The 19557-nt window shown below is 55.2% G+C and overlaps 1 protein-coding gene across 1 annotated transcript; it reads right to left on the reverse strand.

Annotated features, from left to right (window-relative positions):
* Nucleotides 1-668: 668 nt before the first annotated feature.
* NOX5 (NADPH oxidase 5) lies at nt 669-11217 on the reverse strand. Its single transcript, XM_074156184.1, has 15 exons — nt 11098-11217; nt 10425-10575; nt 9465-9675; nt 8609-8843; nt 8059-8212; nt 6549-6724; nt 5659-5841; nt 5208-5340; nt 3943-4085; nt 2593-2637; nt 2164-2288; nt 1681-1765; nt 1413-1512; nt 1102-1268; nt 669-800 (listed from the first exon to the last, which is right to left on the reverse strand). Exons 1-15 carry the CDS (start codon nt 11215-11217, stop codon nt 669-671), a joined length of 2160 nt encoding a protein of 719 aa, XP_074012285.1.
* Between the last annotated feature and the right edge of the window lie 8340 nt (nt 11218-19557).

Consider the following 19557-nt stretch of genomic DNA (forward strand, 5'->3'; position numbering starts at 1 on the left):
TCCGGTTGCCGAGTCTGCAGTGCCCTCCTGTGGGCACCGCGCCGCCGGCGGGGACCGGCCGCCCCGTCCTGCCACCCCCACGGGCTCCAGGACCCTGTCCTCTGCCTCCCAAAGCCCTGCAAGGGGGTCCCCTCCCTCCCAAGGCCTTGCAAAGTGATGCAGGACCCTGTCCCCTCCCTCCCAAAGCCCTGCCGGGGGATCCCTCCATCCCAAAGCCCTGCAAAGTGATGCAGGATCCCATTCCCTCTGTCCCAAAACCCTGCAAGGTGGTGCAGGACCCCATCCCCTCCATCCCAAAGACCTACAAGGGGATCCTCCCCCTTCCCAAAGCCCTGCAAGGTGTTGCAGGACCATGTCCCCCCCTTCCCAAAGCCCTGCAAGGTGATGAAGGACCCTGTCCCCCCCATCCCAAAGTTCCTTCCCCCTCAAAACCCCTACATGGATGCTCCAGGACACCCATCCCATTCACCCTAAATGGCTCCAGGACACCCAAAGCCACCCAGCTCAGCCCCCTCCCCATCCCCTGCTCACCATGTATCCCACCCTCCCCAGCTCCGACCGAGCCACAGGCGGGAGCCAATATGGGTGGTGCAGCAGGATTGGGCCACCAGAGCCCATCACCTGGCATCAGGGCTGGCAGGGGCAGGCAGGGAGGCAAGGGCCGGTGGTTAGAAATTTTCTTTGAAGAAGCGGAAGCCGAAGTGCTCGCAGTGCCCTCTGATGACTTTGGCAAGTGCCGGTGAGCCACAGAAGAAGACCTGGACCTTCCCTTTCTTCTCCTCCGCCACCTTCCCAAACACCTAGGGCACAGGTGAAGGAGAAGGGGAGGTGGTGGCTGAGCCCGTTCCTGCCCCAGGGTGGCCGGATCCCTGCCATGCCTGCTTTGGCTGCTGCTGCCCGGCATGACTCGGCCTCCCTGTGCCCCCCAGCACCCACTTTCCCATGGGAGGGAGAGGCTCCCCCAGGTCTGGATATCCCCGTGCATCCTCCCGCTCCGAAACGGGGCTCTCCCATGGTGTCCCCCCACTAAGAGCAGCTTTGGGGGACACGGCTCCCTTCCCATAGGAATGGTGTTGGCAGCAGGGCAGGACCAGCCCTCACCTTGCTCCAGTCGGGGCGGCCGGGCTGGGTCCGGGTCCGTAGCCCCGTGATCGAGTCCCTCTGCTCCTTGGCGGCCAGCAGGTCCAGGGCCATCTGCAGCCCGATGGCCTTCACGTCGCTCTTGCCGAGGGCCGATGTCATGTACATGTGCATCTCCAAAAACTGCCCTGGGGGTTCGAGAGGAGCCCGGCTGCAGACAGAGGTGGGGTCCAGCCCCACACTGTGCCCCCTCGGGTCGGGGTGGGCTCTGCCGGGGGCGATGCCAAGGACGGGGCTGGGCACCCCTAGGTCAGTCCCTGCCTCCCGCTCACCTCCCGGCTCCTGCTCAGCCTGCTCCATTTCCAGCTTCGTTAACAGGCTGACGAACCACTCAAAGTGCTTCTGGTCCCGGTTTATCCAGATGAAGTCAACCTGAAGGGACGCAGAGGCTGGCTGGTGGCACAGGGGCCAAATCTAGCCACCCACCGCCCCACACCTCCTGGACTGGGAAGGGATGCTCCATCCTTAGGAGCCTGCAGCCCTCCTGCCCCCATCCCCAGGGCAAACCTTGGTCCCACATCCCCCTCAGGCCATCCTTACCTTCCTGAGAGTCATCTCCTCGTCCCACAGGTCCTCGCACCACGAGTAGTGGCAGCTGGGGCAGCTCTGCCTTCGCCGGCGGTACCTGCACGGGCAGACACAGCCCTGCCTGCCCCACTGCCCACACCCCTCAGACCCCAGCAAGGGGACCCCCAGCACCCGTTCCTCACCAGCACTGGTGCATGCCCATGGCCAACCTCCTGCCAGCAGGTTTCCCTGCAGCAGAAATCCCCAGGGAAAAGCCTGACACCAAGGGAGGACCCAGCCATGGGTCTCGTGGCCACGTGTTACGAGTCCCAAGGTTAGAAGTGAGGAGGAGCCACCACGGGTTCTGCCCCACGGTGCTCATCCCGCAGGGAGAAGTGTTGGAGAACGGGTCTACCATGACATACGTCGTGTCTTGTGCCTCCCAGAGCGACGTTGGAGCTCATACTGGGGGTCTGCTGGTGTGACCCCAGCCCAAGCTGCTGCAAGGGCACCAACCTGTACATGATGCTCTGCAGAATGGAGGCGAAGGGGGTGATGCCGATGCCGGCGCCGATGAGCACGGCGTGCTCCGAGGTGAAGATCCGCCGTGTCGGGGTCCCGTAGGGGCCGTCGATGTAGCACTAGGAGACACGAGAAACTCGGGGAGAAATCCAGCAGCCCGTGGGTGCTAAAACAGCCCTTCGGCTGCAGATGGGAGCAGTTTTATGGGAGTGAAGGAAGGGGAGGATGGGGTGGGAAGGAGCACAAAGTCCTCCAGCAGCGCAGGGCTTGCATCGGCCCCAGATGGGGCCAGCCATGCATGGGGGCTACATGCAGGAGTGGCCAGGGACACGTGGGGTGACTGGGCACACGTGTGGGTCCCCCCAGGGATGCTGAGTGCAGCCCTGCTCACCAAAGCCCGGGAAGGACCAAGACATCCCTCACCTTGATGCTGCAAAGCTGATGGGTCTCGCCCAGCCCGGTGGAGACCTGCTGAGTGAAGAGAGCAGTGACCGTCTCCTCCTCCCCACCCGAACCCCTCCATGACAGCTAAGACCAAACTTCTTGTTCCCTGGGGGTTTTTTTGGGGTGTTTTTTCTGGGGTGCACACACCACTTCCAACCACGTCCCTCGAGCCAAGCTCAGTGCAGTGCCTCCACCTCTGGTGGGACATCCCACACATGTCCCACACCAGGAACCTGTCACCTGATGGTGTTACGTGGATCATAACTGGTTTGAGTATTGATTAAAAAGGCAATTATCCAAGTTGGGATACACGACTTGGGGGGTGAATAAGAGGTTTGCAGTGACCGTGATGGTCCAGGCGGTGGGAGCAGGTGTGGGGAACCTCTGCTCACCTGGGGAGAGACAAGAGCAGAAGAGGGCCAGGGAGAGAAGTTCATTATAACTGGCGCATGCAGGTTCGTTATCTATAAGGACTGCTCCTCCAGCCCAGACAGGATCAATATCCTGAGAGCTTTTCACATCAGGGGATAAAAGTCACTAAGGGGGGGGGCTCTCGGCATCCTGGCATTGCCACGATTTACATTGGGAAGTTTCTTTTTAAAAGAGCTTCTTAACGAGCTTTGGCTCATTTGGGACAGAAGCGATGCTTCCCCTCGTTTCTGGTCCTCCGACCGCTGCTGCGTTGATGAGACAGAGACCCCCTCCTGCCCCACAGGCACCAGGGGCTCTGCCTCTGCCCCCCAAGGTCTTGGTGGTGGTGGGTGAGGGTGGGAGATGGTGCTCACCCCCCCCACCGGCAGGTTCTCCTCCGCTGGGGCAGCAGCGCTGGTGGCTTTGTATGACATCAGCTGAACGTCTCCGTCCCCGCCGGTGGCCACGGACCCCTGCTCCAAGCCGGCCCTACTGCAGAGACCCTCCTGGAAGCCAAAGGCCAAGGCATCACTGGCCACGATGCTCATGGGCACCTGATGCCCCATCCATGGGGGTTATATGGATGGGACACAAAATCCTCCAAGGCAGCACAAACACCTCGCAGGGGACACGTGCCCCCAGAGACACCCCAGCACCCAGCCCGGAGCTGCAGGGGGGGTGACAACTGGGGTGACCCCGGGGGGAGCTGCTCAGCAGAGAGCATCCAGCCCGGACCTGCCCTCGCTTCTCCGCTTTTTTGGAGCTGGCCAGGGACAGACCGTCCGGCAGAGCCCTCCCCATGTCCCAGACGAGGACATTGGCTTGAGAAACCCATCACCTCCCAAACATCTGCCAACCGGCAGCATTCCAAAATCCAACCTCTGCCTTTGCCAAAAGCTGAGCCCCGTCGGCACCGACCTGCACCCAGCGCCGGCGTCTCTTCTCCCTCAGGCTCCTGCTGAGCGGTTTCGGCTCCGGGCTGGGCCATTCGGGCTGCTGGAAGTACTCGTACAGCTTGTTGGTCCACTGGCCCAGCGACCTGATGTGCAGCCAGAGGGTCTCTGCAGGATGAAGCGGAGCAGAGCGTGGGCTCCGTTCCTCCACCAGGAACTGCCCTGCAGCCCCGGGGACCCGGCTACAATCCCCACCGACGGCCTTCACATCAGCCCAGGGTCGCAGCAGGGGATTGGGCTTGCTCCAATAGCTGGGTGAAAGCCCCAAACCTGGACACCCGTGGAGCCAGTCAGGGTTTTCTGGTGCCATTCGTTCCCCACGCCTTGCTTAAAATAACCCAAACTTGTGTTTTTATACAGCACTTACGCACAGGCAGAGGTTGAGGCAAGTACGGACACATGCTGCCCTGCTCCATAGAATCATAGAATGGGTTAAGTTGGAAAGGACCTTAAAGCCCCCCCAGTGCCACCCCCTGCCCTGGGCAGGGACACCTCCCACCAGACCAGGTTGCTCCAAGCCCCCTCCAACCTGGCCTTGAACCCCTCCAGGGATGGGGCAGCCACAGCTTCTCTGGGCAACCTGGGCCAGGCTCTCACCACCCTCACCGCAAAGAAGTTCTTCCCCACATCTCACCTCAATCTCCCCTCTTTCAGTGTCAAACCCTTCCCCTTGTCCCATTGCTCCCCTCCCTGATCCAGAGTCCCTCCCCAGCTTTCCTGGAGCCCCTTTAGGGACTGGAAGGGGCTCTGAGGTCTCCCCGGAGCCTTCTCTTCTCCAGGCTGAATCCCCCAGCTCTCTCAGCCTGTCCTCACAGCAGAGGGGCTCCATCCTTGGATCGTCTCCGTGGCCTCCTCTTGCCCCACTCCAACAGCTCCATGTCCTTCTGATGTTGGTGGCCCCAGAGCTGGAGGCAGCACTGGGGGCGTCTCCCCAGAGCGGAGCAGAGGGGGAGAATCCTCCCCCTCGCCCTGCTGGCCACGCTGCTGGGGATGCAGCCCAGGGTGTGGGGGGCTTTCTGGGCTGCCAGCACATGTTATCAGCTTGTGTTGAGCTCCTCATCCACCAACACCCCCAAGTCTTTCTCCTCAAGGCTGCATGGGCATGGACACCTCCTTGGATGACCCTCAGAGGGGATCCAGCCACCCTGATGGGGCTTGTGTGATGCAGAACATCATCCCAGTGATGCAAAACATCCCTGTGATGTAAAATGAGCCAAGGCTGAGTGATACCTTGCTGCTCGGGAGCGCTGCTGATGGTGAAGGGGTGCCACTCGTAGGTGGCGATGGCCGGGATGTTCAGGTAGATGTAGTCTCCGGGCTTGTAGTGGAAAAACTGCGGCCTCTCGATCACAAGGTGAGTCACCTGGAGAAAAAGGAGCCCTGAAGCAATCCAAACCTGCATCTTTTCCAAATAAACTATTCATTGTGCCCCATCCCTCCCATGTGTGGCCAGGGGAGCATCCCCCTTCCAGCCCACCACGCAAACATATCGGGGTTGTCACCCCCCTCCGTGTCCCCCTGTCCCTCCTTGTCCCCCACTGTGAAGAACCAGTGTGCTCACTTGCAAAGTGCTTTTCCCCAGACTTTGCAAATATTAAAGGTATTTCTGCGAGCCACAGCACCTTTATTCCCACTCTCAGCAGAGGTGGGGGTCGGGGGGGAGGCGGGAAGGGGTGCAGACCTTGGAGGGGAGCAGGTTGACCTCCACAATGCGCAGCCCCCCGGCGCGCCGCCAAGCCAAGCCAACCACCTTCTCCAGTGCAAAGAGGCAGCCGGGAACTGCAAACCACTTCCAGAAGTGGGGGCCGTGGAGGATGAGGAGGGTCCAGACGGAGATGTAGGAGAGGTGGGTCCAGTAGAAGACCTGTGGGCATGGAGCAGGGTGGGCTGAGTCTGAATGGAAAGTGGTGGAGCCAAACGGGGGTTCATGGCAAGGCTATGTCAGGGCATCCCAGGGGGCAAAGGCAGCCCAAACAATGAAGAATCCCAGAATGGTGGGCGTTGGAAGGGACCTCTGAAGACCATCCAGTCCAACCCCCGGCCAGAGCAGGTCCACCCAGAGCAGGTTGCACAGGAACGTGTCCAGGTGGGGTTTGAATGTCTCCAGAGAAGGAGACTCCACCACCTCTCTGGGCAGCCTCTTCCAGGGCTCTGCCACCCTCACAGGGAAGAAGTCCCTCCTCATCAAGTTTAGATGGAACTTCTTATGTTCCAGTTTGTGCCTGTTGCCCCTTGTCCTGTCCCCAGGCACCACTGAGAAGAGCCTGACCCCATCCTCTTGCCCCCCACCCTTTAGCTATTGCTCAGCATCGATGAGGTCCCCGCTCAGTCTGCTCTTCTCCAGGCTAAAAAAACCCATGGAAACCCCAAAACTGCAAATCTGAAGAGTGTTGGGTTGTCCAAGGGAGGTATCGGGGGGCACCACACCAGCTCAAGAGCTCTCCCCACCCACGGGGCAGCACCAGGATGGGCACACCCCCCCCCCAGACCCTCACCCCGCTCCCCGAGACGGAGCAGCTTTGCCCCCCCGCGGTGTTCCCCAGGTTGCCGGGGGCCCGTGGCAGGACCCACCTCGAAGTGTCCGCTCCGTCGGACACAGGGGCTGGAGAAGGCGAGCATGGCGACCAGCAGCCCCTGCAGGGCCAGCCCCGTCTGCGAGGCCGTGCCCCCCAGGCCCCCCACGCCGGGCCGTGCCGACAGGAGGTACTCGGCGAGAGCATGGCGCCCGTCCTGCCGCGCCAGCCTGCCTGGGCACAGGCACAGTCGGGACGGGGCACCCATAGCGCCCACCCCCTGTGCACCCACATTTCTGCTGCACCCACCAAAACTGTTTCCAATTGTTTAATTTTTTTTTTCCTAAGAAATACCCAAGTCCTTTGCTCGGACGTTTTGAAAAATGCAGCATTTGGAAAAATGCAACATTTCTCCTCTCCAGAGCCCGTTCTGGGGCTCAGCATCGTTGCAAGGGGGGTATTTTGCAGGAGGGTGGGTAGTGCAAGCAGATATGCCCCCCTCCCCGATGCCCCCAAGCCGGGGGTGCAGCTCTGACACCCTGCCGTGGGGTGAAGGTGACACCGTGGGGTGCAGAGCTGTGGGGCGCAGACCCCACTGGGAGCTGCGTGGGGAGAGCAGGAGCCCCCCCGCTGCCCGGCTGGGAAGCCGCTAGAGGGGGATAACAGACAGTGCACAGACTGTGCGGCACCGCATGCACCCTCCGGCTGCCTGCACCCTGCCTGCGGCCTCTCAGCCCCCCTGGGCACGTGCACCCCCTCTCCAGGCCTTACATCCCCTCCCTGGGACATCCACATCCCTCCAGGACATGAGCATCCCCTCCCTGGGACATCTGCATCCCACCCCCAGGACATGTGTATCCCCCTGGGATATCTGCTCCACTCCAGGACATAAGCATCCCCCCATGGGACATGTGCATCCTGCCCCTGGGACACGTGTATCCCCTTCTTGGGACATCTACATCCTTCCAGGACATGAGCATCCCCTCCCTGGGACATCTGCATCCCCCCCCCAGGACATGTGCATCCCCTTGGGATATCTGCTCCACTCCAGGACATAAGCATCCCCCCATGGGACATGTGCATCCTGCCCCCGGGACATGTATCCCCTTCTTGGGACATCTCCATCCCCTTCCAGGGACATTTGCATCCTTCTGGGACATGTGCATCCCCCCATGGGACATGTGCATCCCCTCCCTGGGACATCTGCATCCCCCCATGGGACATGTGCATCCCCTTCCTGGGATATCTGCATCCTGCCCCCAGGACATGAGCATCCCTTCCCTGGGATATCTGCATCCCGCCCCCAGGACATGAGCATCCCTTCCCTGGGACATCTGCATCCCCCTGCGACACGAGCATCCACCCTCAGGGCTCGGTCCCGGCCCCTGCAGCTTTTCATCAGTGTGGGTGACAACCCCTGCACCGAGGGGCATTTCCCACTTTAGCAGAGGGACTGGAATTGGGGGGAACCCACCTCAGGGTTGATGGGGTGCGTTAGAGCGGGTGCTGCTCGAGAGAAACCCATGGCCACCGAAGGGCCTTCCCTGCCCCGGGGGGCTGCTACTTACTGAAGTTGGCGACGTGGGCGCCCGTGTGAAGGGCTGCCAGCGCCAGCACCACGTACCCCACCAGCTGGTGGAACACCACGTGCTGGTCCAGCGGCAAAACCTTGGCGATGGGGGTAGCCCGCAGCCAGGTCAGGCACCTCCGCAGCATCAGCACCTGTGGGACAGGGGCAGTCGGAGATGCTAGGGGGGAATGGGAGATGTTGGGGGGCTCAGCCAGGGGCTGCTGCCCTGGGGATCCAGCTAATACAGGGTGTCAGCCTGGAGAGCACCCAGAGGCAGAAAGCCAGGACCCATCTGCAGGGTGCCACGAGCGTGCCCTTGTCCAAAGAGCTCACAACCTCCCTAACCCATGATTTATATATAATTATTCAGAGGAGACGGCCTGGCCCCACAACTGCAAAAGCCCACAGGCTCCGATCCCTGGGCTCCAAAGAGCCCCTGGCACAGGGATAAGGTCCCACTGGAAACGTGGCTGTAAACAGCCCAGGTAACCATCGCCCCGCGCCCCCCACCCACGAGCTCAGCGTCCCTCCTGGGACCCGGCACTCACTGCGAGGAAGGAGCAGTTGAAGTTCAGGCACTGCCCGCAGCCCCGGGCCACCGCTAGCCACCCGCCGAGGCCAGCGTGCCGCAGGGCTGCCAGGGCAAAGAGCAGGAGGTTGAGGGTGGCGTAGCCCCCCAGGAAGGCGAGTTTGCTGCGGTGGTTGTGCCAGTAGGTCCGGGTCAGGTAGCGCGGCCGACAGCTCCTCTCCGTGGGCGCTGGGGGCTTCAGCCAGCTCGCTGCACTGGGAGCAGAGGCATCGGATCGATCCTTGCCCGGAGAAAGGAGGAAGCCAGGGCAGTCCTGCACCCATCCCAGCATCATCCGTGCATCCATCCCAACACCATCCCTGCACCCAAGTCCTGCATCTTAGCCCTGCACCCATCCCAGCACCATTCCTACATCTTAGCCCTATATCTGAGCCCTACACCCATCCCAGCATCATCCCTGCACCCATCCCAGCATCCGAGCCCTGCACCCATCCCAGCACCTTCCCTGCACCCATCCCAGTATCCGAGCCCTGCACCCATCTCTGCAACAAGCCCTGCACCCATCCCAGCATCGTCCCTCCACCCATCCCTGCCTCTGAGCCCTGCACCCATCCTAACACCATCCCTGCAACCACCCCAGCACCCATCTCTGCATCCAAGACCAGCACCCAGCTTGGCACCATCCCAGCACCCATCCCTGCATCCGAGCCCTGCACCCAGCTTGGCACCATGAGTTGCTCCCAGCACTGGCCCGAGCACCTCCTGCTCTGGGCACCCCACGAGGGCATAAATCCCATGGTTTTTTCCTCCATGCAGGAGGAAAAATGTGCTCACAAGGAAACTCGCAGCCCCTCGGGGCTGCTGGAGGGACCCACCTGATGGTCAAGTTCTCCATGACCTCTGGGAAAGCCTCCAGCTCCTCCCGGAGCTCCTCGAAGGTGATGGAGCCGCTGTGGTCCTTGTCGGCGGCCTCGAAGAGTGCCAAGGTGAGGTCTGCCAGCCGCTCCTCGGGCAGGGCTATGGCGCTTTCCCGCAGGCACCACCCCAGCACCACCCGCAGCTCGTCCGGGTCGATGGAGCCGCTGCCTGCGCGGGGGCGAGCGGATCGGACCAGGGACCCTGACAACCCCACGGCTTTACCTTCATCTTGCACCTTTTGTGCAGAAATCGCCCCCCTTTAAAGCACGCGGGCTCTCCGGGAGGAAGGAGCGTGCCATCGCTTACAAACCAGCCGGTTTTTGTACAGATGAAAAGGTGAGCTGACGGGCGGTTTGCCCGCAGGCTCGGGGCTGGCAGAGCCACGCAGATGTGCTTGTCTGGTGGCCAGGCACGAGGGCACACCAGACCGGCGAGCGGTTCGGCTCTCAGTTCTCCAGCCAGCATTTTACGCCCAGGCAGGTCAGAGCAGCTCGAGAAGAGCTTTGCTTTTGATATTTCCAGCGTTCCCAGCCGGCGGGGGAAGAAGGGAGCGTGCTGGGACTCAGATACTGACGGGACTGGGGGCTGACGGTCGCGTGGAGCAGAGACCCCTCCTCTCCGCAGCCAGGGGTGAAAGCGAATCGTGGGAAACCCTGCTGGGTGGTTGGTTTAATTGCTGGGTTTTGGGTGGATTTTTGATGCCTTCGTCACGGGACACACTTGCATTGAACGAGGATCCAGCAGTGAAGACCCACCTACGCCATTACCCAGCTCTGCTTAACCTGAGAGGGGGAGCAGCGCCGGAGCCGAGTGGCGATGCCAGCACTTGGATGCTCAGAGGAGAGCCTTGAAAACAGCAACTTTGTTCCAAAAAAAAAAAAAAACACCCCAAATTAATCTATTTTTCATCATCTTACCATCCACATCGTAAACCTGGAAGAGGAACCTCAGTTTGTCCGTCTCATTCCCGTGTACCAGCAGGCTCAGGGCTTTCAGCAGCTCCTCCAAACTGATGGTCCCGCTCCCGTCCGAGTCGAAGAGGGCGAAGAACCTCTCGGCGAAGAAGGACTGCGGGGAGGGGGACAAAGGCTCTGACAGGGGGGTGGGATGCTCCCCACCGCCCCAGATCCTGCTGCTACAAACAAAGCTCTCGCCGCCAGCCGTGGGAATCATCCAGCAAAAGCTGAAAGTCAGGGGGAGGGTCCAAAAAGAGGAGGGAGGAAGGAAGGCTGGGTTTTTGGAGGGGTGTGTTGGTACCCGGGGAGGAGGCTTCCCCGGGGGAGGGAAGGAGCCCTGGGGACACGGGATGGGACGAGGTGACGAGGGAATATTCACTGGGAATAGCCAAGCTTGTTGGAAGACAGACTGTGGGTATCCAATGGATTTTGCATGATGGGTGGTTAATCCGTGCTTTCCACTCCTGCTCACCGCAGAGCACCCCCAGGTTTCTCTCTCCCTCTCTCACGCGACATCACACAATTCTATGTTTAAGCTTAAATTTTCTCTAAGGACAACAAGAGACCACAGCTCGGTGTCGGGCTGCCGGTGCTGCCTGGAGGAGGGGACCCCGTGCCCCGGTCCCCCCCTCACCTCCTTCACTTGCAGAGCGGTTTTGAACTCTTCCAAGTCGATTTCTTTGTCCTCCCCAGCGATGCTCCTGAACTGCTTCGTCACCCACCGCAGCCACTCGGCGTCCTCGGCCGTGCTCATGGTGTGGGAACCTGTGGGAGGGCACAGTGTGGGACGGGCAGCAGCCACTAGTGACCCCCGGTAGCCTTCAAAATCTGCTTTTTTACTGTTCCTGCCATGTTTTCACCACCCACCGGCTCCCTGCAGCTGAGCACAGGGTGGTTGCTCTCTGCCCAGGTTGCTGAGGAAGGACAGGGCATCCCTTGCCGTGGTCCCACACCAGGTCCTACAGCAGCTGCCCTAGGATGAGCCAGGACTTGGTCTGAGGAGCATGTGGGTGCTGCGTCACTCGCAACCCCAAATTTCCATGTTCCAAAGAAACAAGCAGCTGAGTCCTATTTGTACCCGTCACACTACTGGTCACCACCATGAAGGTGCTGGAGGTGATATTAGTACTAATAAGGGGTAATTCATAGAATCACAGAATGGTTGGGGTTGGAAGGGACCTTAAAGCCACACCAGTGCCACCCCCTGCCCTGGGCAGGGACACCTCCCACCAGACCAGGTTGCTCCAAGCCCCCTCCAACCTGGCCTTGAACCCCTCCAGGGATGGGGCAGCCACAGCTTCTCTGGGCAACCTGGGCCAGGCTCTCACCACCCTCACAGCAAAGAAGTTCTTCCCAGATCCAATCTAAATCCCCCCGCTTCCATTTTGAAGCCATTACCCCTCATCCTATCACTACATGCCCTTGTAAGAAGTCCCTCCCCAGCTTTTCTTTCCTTTTTGACAAGGCAAGTCAGAAGATGGGGCTGCTTGAGCCCCCCCGTTCCTGCACGCCCCATGTGAGGCTCCCGGCTGCTTTTGTGGACCAGAATTCACAAGCACCAACACTCGAGATGGTGGGAGCTAAGGCATGTGCTGCTCTCCAGCCTCCGTACCTCGTCCATCAGGTTATCCAGGATAACGAGTGCAAGTCCCCGGGATGCTCCAGGTCCCTTTGCTCACCCCCCAAAGCGTGAGCAGCGTCGCGCAGCCCGATGTGTTCCACAGCCTGTGTTCAGCGAGTCCCAACTTCTTCTTACACCCACACCTCCACCCGAGGAATTCCCTAACTTTTGAGAGCTCGGTTTTACGGACCAAACCATTCCCAGACCCTCTGTCAGGCTGGGAGGAAAGGAGGGTGGCAGCAGCGAGATGCTCCGGGGTTTTCCTTCGCAAACAGAACTGGAGCGGGGAGATGGGACACTTTTCTCCCTGTGGGTACCCAGCCCTCTCTCCCCTTCCCTCTCCTCTCCTGGCTGGTCCTCAGCCCCGTCCCCTTCCGTCCCTTCCCAACAGAGTCCACAATTACCGCCGGCTCTCATTATCTCGGATGGGGCTTTGAGCAACCTGCTCTAGTGGAGATGTCCCTGCCCAGGGCAGGGGGGTTGGAACTCGATGATCTTTAAGGTCCCTTCCAACTCTGACCATTCTATGATTCTATGATCTTGGGAAACCAAGAGAAAATCCACACGGAGCCGCTGGGTTCAACCGGCCTTTTTAGCACTCTGAGCCAGCCCCTTCCCCAAAAGCTCCCATGGGACATCAAACAGGGGTCTCAGCTTGCGACACGGGCAGCGACGGGGCAATTTTGGGCAATACAGCGGGGAACAAGGCACAAGCTTCTGCTCGCACACAGGGGGCTCGCTCCCGAGCCCCCTCCTGCTTCACACAGGGTTTTAATTTACCTTCTCTCCCACCTTCAGTCACAGCCAGTTTTGTCCCCAGGTCTGCGGCTGCAGCCCGGTGACGCTGTCCCCGCACGGTATTTAAAACGTAGCCCATCACAGCTGCTGTGTGCTATTCTTTTAATTTTCTTTTAATTTCCTTTATTTTATATTTCTTGCGCCATTTAAGCCCTCTCACCTCGGGAAGCGCTCGCCCTGCCAAACCCCATAAAGAGCTCGCATTCACCCCGGGGCTTCCGTCCCGATTCACCGGCCGTCAGGAACACATGGGGAAGTGTCTTTTTTTTTTTTTTTATCATACTGCAACCTTTATCCGTTTGTGAACAAATCCTACTTGTACGGCGCTAAACGGGGGACTCGACTGGGGAGGAGGTTGCCATGGGGATGTCAGAACCAGAAACCAGGTAGTAAAACATTTCTGCTTTACTGGCCCGGCAGGAAACAAGCAGGGGAGGTGGTTTGTACGCCAAGCGGCAGAGTTTCACTTCATTGCCAGAGCCCATCCCGGCTGGAAAACTCCCTCCGTTTGCCCATTTGCTTGTTTATTGGAAAGCCGTCTGGGATTTGTAGAAAAAAAAAATCCCCCTCTGGCTCCACGGGAGCTGGAGATGTGGCTGTGGTCTCTGATGGAGATGTCGACCAGGGACCACAGCCTCACCTCTCCTGCCCCGCCATCCAAGGGATGTATGCCCCACATGTGATTTACTCCCCGTGGATGGGACCCCAAAGAGCGGGGAGGAAGGCGGCTGTAAGACAGCAGAGCCCCAGGTGATGTGTAGGAGGTAGGGCAGTGATGGTGACCTCTCTACTCGGCACTGGTGAGCCCTCACCTCGAGGGCTGTGTTCAGTTCTGGGCCCCTCACTACAGGAAGGACATGGAGCTGCTGGAGCGTGTCCAGAGGAGAGCCACCAAGCTGGTGAGGGGTCTGGAGAACAAGTCACACGAGGAGAGGCTGAGGGAACTGGGCATGTTTAGTTTGGAGAAGAGGAGGCTGAAGGGAGACCTCATTGCCCTCTACAACTCCCTGAAAGGAGGGTGTAGAGAGGTGGGTGTTGGCCTCTTCTCCCAAGGGAATAATGACAGGAGCAGAGGAAACGGTCTGAAGTTGGGGCAGGGGAGGTTTAGATTAGATATTGGGAAGAATGACTTTACTGAGAGAGTGGTCAGGCACTGGAACAGCCTGCCCAGGGAGGTGATGGAGTCACCATCCCTGGAGGGATTTCAGAAACGTGTAGACGTGGCACTTCAGGGCATGCTCTGGTGCCCGAGATTGTTGGGTTGGGTTTTTTTTTTTTTGTGTGTGTGTGTGTGGTTGGACTCGATGATCTCAAAGGTCCCTTCCAACCATGAAGATGCTGTGATCCTGTGAAAGCCCCGCGCACTCCCCCGCTGTCAGCACCTTCCCCACCCCGACTCACCCTCACGACGGAAAGTGTCAGGAAACACAAAGCACGTCCCGCAAAAAGCACCTCCGTGGGTCACCACCGAGCCGTTCCCCACGTAAGGGCTTATTTCCCTCACCGCCATAAGGCTTTAAGTTGAAAAGATGATGACAGAGCATTGAAGTAGAGAGATTTTCACAGAAGCACGCAAAACCAGGTGTAACTATTTCAATGCGACTAAGAGGTGAGAAAACAGGCGCTGCAGAGACTGGCCGCTACTGGGCTTCCCCCCGACGTGATGCACTTTCCAAGGGCGTTATTCTTCCTATTTCCCAGCGCAGCGGGGTTTCTTCTCCGCCGTATTTTAAATGAAGTTGCAGCTTTCCCCACCGGGAACCAGCCGAAACCGAGCACAAGCTCCCATCTGGGCTGAACCCGTCAATTCACCACCCAGATAAATTCAACTGTAAAACCCTGGCAATCCAAGGGCACGAAACAGTTTGCTGGGAAAATGGGAGAGTAAGATATAGATCATTTTTAAGTATGCGCTGGATCCTACAGCCACAATCCCCCCTTTATACTCGGAGCATTTCACCTATACAAACATACTGTGGATATCTAAAGTAAAAAAGACCTTAAATTTGCTAATATGTCTTAATAAATTGTGGTGATGCTGCTGGAAAAAGAATATAACACATTACAGTTGGCCCTCGGACACTGCTCGGAGGGGGATGCTGGATCATCTGCTCCCCTCGGAGCCAGCGGATGCTGTTTTATTTCAGTCCTTGCCTTAAATTCCTCACATAAGTTTATAAAAATAAACCCGACGAGTCGCTCTCTCCAGAAAAGCGCTTCTGTTTTCCCTGCCTGCCGAGATTCCCCTCTCTCCGGCTTTCACAGACGGCCACAAAGCCAGGATTTCTGCCGGGCATGGGAATGCCTGAAGGTGACCCAAGCCCAGACCGAAGACAAGGACCCAGTTCTACGAAAACCCCAATGCAGGCTATTTCCATTTAAATCGCTAATTAAAACTCCTTTCTAGAGTCCAACTACACATCCGTTAAAACTTTACAGGACGGTGCCCCAACTGCCTGTCGCTCCAAGACCAAAATCAAACGTAAAGACACATTCAACAGCCTTAAAAGCAGCGAGACACCCGAGGACGAGCAGCGGCTACAGCACCGACACCCCAGAAGCCACCAGCGGGGCTTTAACGAAGAGGCTGTAATTAATAGAGAGGAGGTACGTCCCTGTAACGCTGCCGAGCGGTAATTTAGGCAAGAAGCAGCTCTGAAACTGCCTTCCTGAGTCACTTCTTCAAAGGCAACGTCCCTGCTGGTGGAGCTGGGAAATGGAGATGTTCGTCGATGTGGGAGGTGGCGAAGGCACCGTCCCACCGCGGGGAGGAGGGACGGCAGAGGTGAAGCCACCTCTGCTCCAGGGAGAAAGTCACCCTGCCCAGGTATTTGTGTGGCCTGGAGCCAGTCGAATCATGACTTGAAGTTATTTTTTCGTTGTTCCTCGCAAACTTAAAGTTTTGATACATTTTGGGTCGTGTAGCTCTCGCCCTCCAAGCCCACTGAAGTTTTCATAGAATCATGGAATTGCCCAGGTTGGAAGGGACCTTCCAGATCATGGAGTCCGACCATCAACCCAACGCTGACAAAGCCACCACTGAGCCACGTCCCTCAGCACCACGTCTGCCCGGCTTTTAAATCCCTCCAGGGATCCAAGTGCTGGGCTCCTTTTCTTAGAACTAAGTTAGAATACTTTATAAATTCACAAACTGCAATCTAAATGGATACTTTAAACACTCAAACTAAGCACAATTAACACAAAATTGTAACTGGCCAATATGCCTCAATCTAAAGAATCCTCCTCAAAATATCTTATTTCCCCTTTTTTTAAAAAAAAAAACAATTAAATTTTGTATTTACCAACCATGAGAATATTTGCATTAAGGCACGAAATGATGTGTGTGTTAACAAATTACACAACTTCTATCTACAAATACCTAAGTCTGCTCAGATTTTACACAAACGTTTCTACAAACCAGAAAAAAAATGAAAGATGCTTAAATTGTATTAAAAGTGGCAAAAAAAAAAAATAATTCATTGAAGAATAGTCTGCTACAACATTCAATTAACAATGTTGTTACATATATATATACACACATACATATACATAATACAACAATCATTCTTAATACTTAAACTCACCATAAATCAGACATTTGATACAGCTTTCATTGTTGTTTATTCAGGGATCCAGTCGTGTGGACTCCAATTGAAATGGTTTCACCCAAAATGACTGTGCCCTTTTAAAGGTTTAAGCGATCTCAGCCCTGAAAAAAAGGATTTCAATGGAACCATTAAGGAGAAGCATCTGGTTGTGACATTTCCATAATTACTTCGTTATTCTTGAACTACTTTACAAATGGCTTACGGGTCCCCGTCTGAATAGAGAGCACGTGGCTCCTCAAATGCCCGTCATCGGGTTATTTGCAAAAATAATTTTACAGGACGGCAGCCGAGTGAAGGCGAAGCGTCCGAGGGGTGATGGAGAGACCCCCATGCATGGTGTTTCCTAAGAAATATCGTGAAGGCAGCTGGGCACAGAGCAGATTCATGGACATAACTGTATTTTGAATTTTGGAGGGATGTTGAAAGTCCATCAATATTATACATATATATAAAAATACAATACTTAAATATATATATTATATATAAATAAATATAATACTTAAAGGGTGGGTGTCAAGAGGATGGGGCCGGTCTTTTTTCAGTGGTGCCCAGGGACAGGACAAGAGGAAATGGGCACAAACTTGAACATAAGAAGTTCCACCTAAACATGAGGAGGAACTTCTTCACTGTGAGAGTGGTAGAGCCCTGGAAGAGGCTGCCCAGAGAGGTGGTGGAGTCTCCTTCTCTGGGGTCATTCAAAACCCACCTGGACACGTTCCTGTGCAACCTGCTCTGGGTGGACCTGCTCTGGCAGGGGGTTGGACTCGATGATCTCCAGAGGTCCCTTCCAACCCCATATCACTCTGTGAGTCTGTAATATCCCATAACTCTTAACCCCACAGTCTCTTGCACCCAGAGCACCCCACAGACACCCCGAGGGTTGGCCAAGGACACTCGCTGAAGTGATGGAGGTCGTTTCCCACCCAAACCCTGCAAACTCCGAAGCGATTCTTCCCCCAGGTCTTGCAGAAACTCTTACAAACAACTCGTTCCCGTCCACGGCCACGAGCCCAGGCGCGTTGTGTCCACAAACTCATGCCGTAAGAAAGATGCGCTCCAACACCCGTAACTCTTCACCAAAACACACATATATTGCCCTATATCGATACAAGCATGTGAAAACAAGGCATCTGTTCTGAAAACCTTTGACTCTCCTAAATCCTGGACTTTTAAATTGTCTAGAGTTTTAATCTTTTCAAAACCACCTGCTTACCTGCCCTCGACAAGGAAAATACTCCTAATTCCCGGGAAGGAGGAAGATCCTCTTTCCTCGCGCTGAGAGCGGTACCCACTCAGGCAGCTTCCGGCAGTCCCTGAAAATATTTGCAAAGTCAAAGAATTTAAAAGGAAAAAAAAACTTGGTCAGAACCGCTTACTTGCACAAAAGCCTGAGGCTCAGAGGTCTGTGTTCATTCTTTTCCAGCCTCAAAGTCCCAGCGACCCACTGAAGGAATAGGAGTTCCTGACTTCAAACAAGCACCGCCAATAGCGATAACCGAAAAATCACAGCTGTCAACAATTTATAAATAAACCGCACACTGAAAATTCGCTCCTTTCTAAGTAAAAACTTAGGGAACTTCTCCACGCAATCAAAAAGTCCATTTGTTTATGGACAGTTCTAAGTGGAAAAGCAAAAAAAATTCCCTGCAATTGCTCCTACAAATGATAAATGAGATTTCGGGTCCCTCACCCACTCAGCTCCCAGACTTTCCCACGACGGCTCAGTTCTGACCCCGCTGACTTTAATTTTCATCTTCTTTAAGAAATTTCTCCATGTTCATGACACCCCATCAGGATCCGAACTCCAGAGCTCTCCGCGATGCTTTTTGCTATCTCCACTTCACATTTTTATTGCTTTGCACCACTTTTGCCCACATTAACGGTCAATGGTTTAAAGCCAATAGCCTTTCACTTGGAATTTTTGTCAGGCAGAAGTAAAAGAGTTTTGAGAAAACATGTTAACTGAATATGCCAAATTTATGACACAATGACTATACTAGAAATTTAGAAATATATTTTTAAACTAAATATAAAATATAATCATTTTCCTTCCTTGATATACCAAGAATGTGCACATTGTACTTCTCTGAATTTAAGCCTTGTATCATCATGGTATGAACCCATTTTTAATGGAAAAAGCAACAAAGGAGTATATCATGGATATTGAACTAAAAGCCATACAAGTGAATATATTTAGTTTAAAAACATGTTTATGTCAAAAAGCCAAGAACTCCCATTTTCAGCTTTTAATCCACGCGGAAGACTACGTTTCAAGAAAGAACAATATTCGACAGAAACTTTCTAGGAATTTAACTGAAAGAAAATCCAAACAAACAGTAAGAAAACAGAAATAGTGGAGAGCTCCAAAAATCTGGCAGCTAGCATCAGAAAACGTAAACATTGCACGGTACTATTTTTAAGTAAGAACATATTTTCCACCGATGAAATTTAAATTGGAGTATGTCCACCAAAAAAAATAAATGGAGAAATTGCTGAAGCCAATTTCTTATTGTGCCATTAGTGTAGAGCATCGAATGTATTCTAAAAATATGAGTGACTTTGAGTTGTCACCTCTTATAGGCACATATGAAACACAGTAAGATTTGGAAAAGCCCACTGACGCTACTCTTTATTTCATTATGGCCCAATTTATCACCGTCACATAACAGACACGAGGAAAAACATTTTAAAAAGAGAACTTTTAATTACTGGGATAAATAGAGTTATATCTGGTTTGGGTGATGGACAAAACTGAAAATCAATCTTTTAAATCTCAAGGAAAGACAATGGCAATATTCTAGATATTCGTATTTATTTTTTAAAGTGTTTTCATCGTTCTTAAAAGCTGGAATATTTTTCTCAACATAACTATTAAAATACGTATCTAAATGATGGCTAAAATGATGAAGCAGGTTAATCAAAGATCTTATTTTCCTGGTTTCAGTTGAGCTCCCTCCTAGACCCAGCGGAGAGATGGAGAGGGAGGATTATTAAAAAAATTATACAGTTGCTCTTACAAACTATTTACTCCTTTTCTAGATTCCAGCCCATTGAGATGTGGTTTGTT

Source organism: Numenius arquata, chromosome 11, assembly GCF_964106895.1.
Source record: "Numenius arquata chromosome 11, bNumArq3.hap1.1, whole genome shotgun sequence".
Classification (NCBI taxonomy): Eukaryota; Metazoa; Chordata; class Aves; order Charadriiformes; family Scolopacidae; genus Numenius; species Numenius arquata.

Bases quoted from the DNA above. Each gene is read 5' to 3' on its own strand.
- NOX5 (XM_074156184.1), bottom strand. From the start codon at position 11,217: ATGAGCACGGCCGAGGACGCCGAGTGGCTGCGGTGGGTGACGAAGCAG. The intron at 5,842-6,548 runs GTGGGTCCTGCC...CCATGCCCACAG, and splicing joins GACGGAGCGGACACTTCGAG to GTCTTCTACTGGACCCACCT. The intron at 1,269-1,412 runs GTGAGCGGGAGG...TCGAACCCCCAG, and splicing joins GGCTGAGCAGGAGCCGGGAG to GGCAGTTTTTGGAGATGCAC.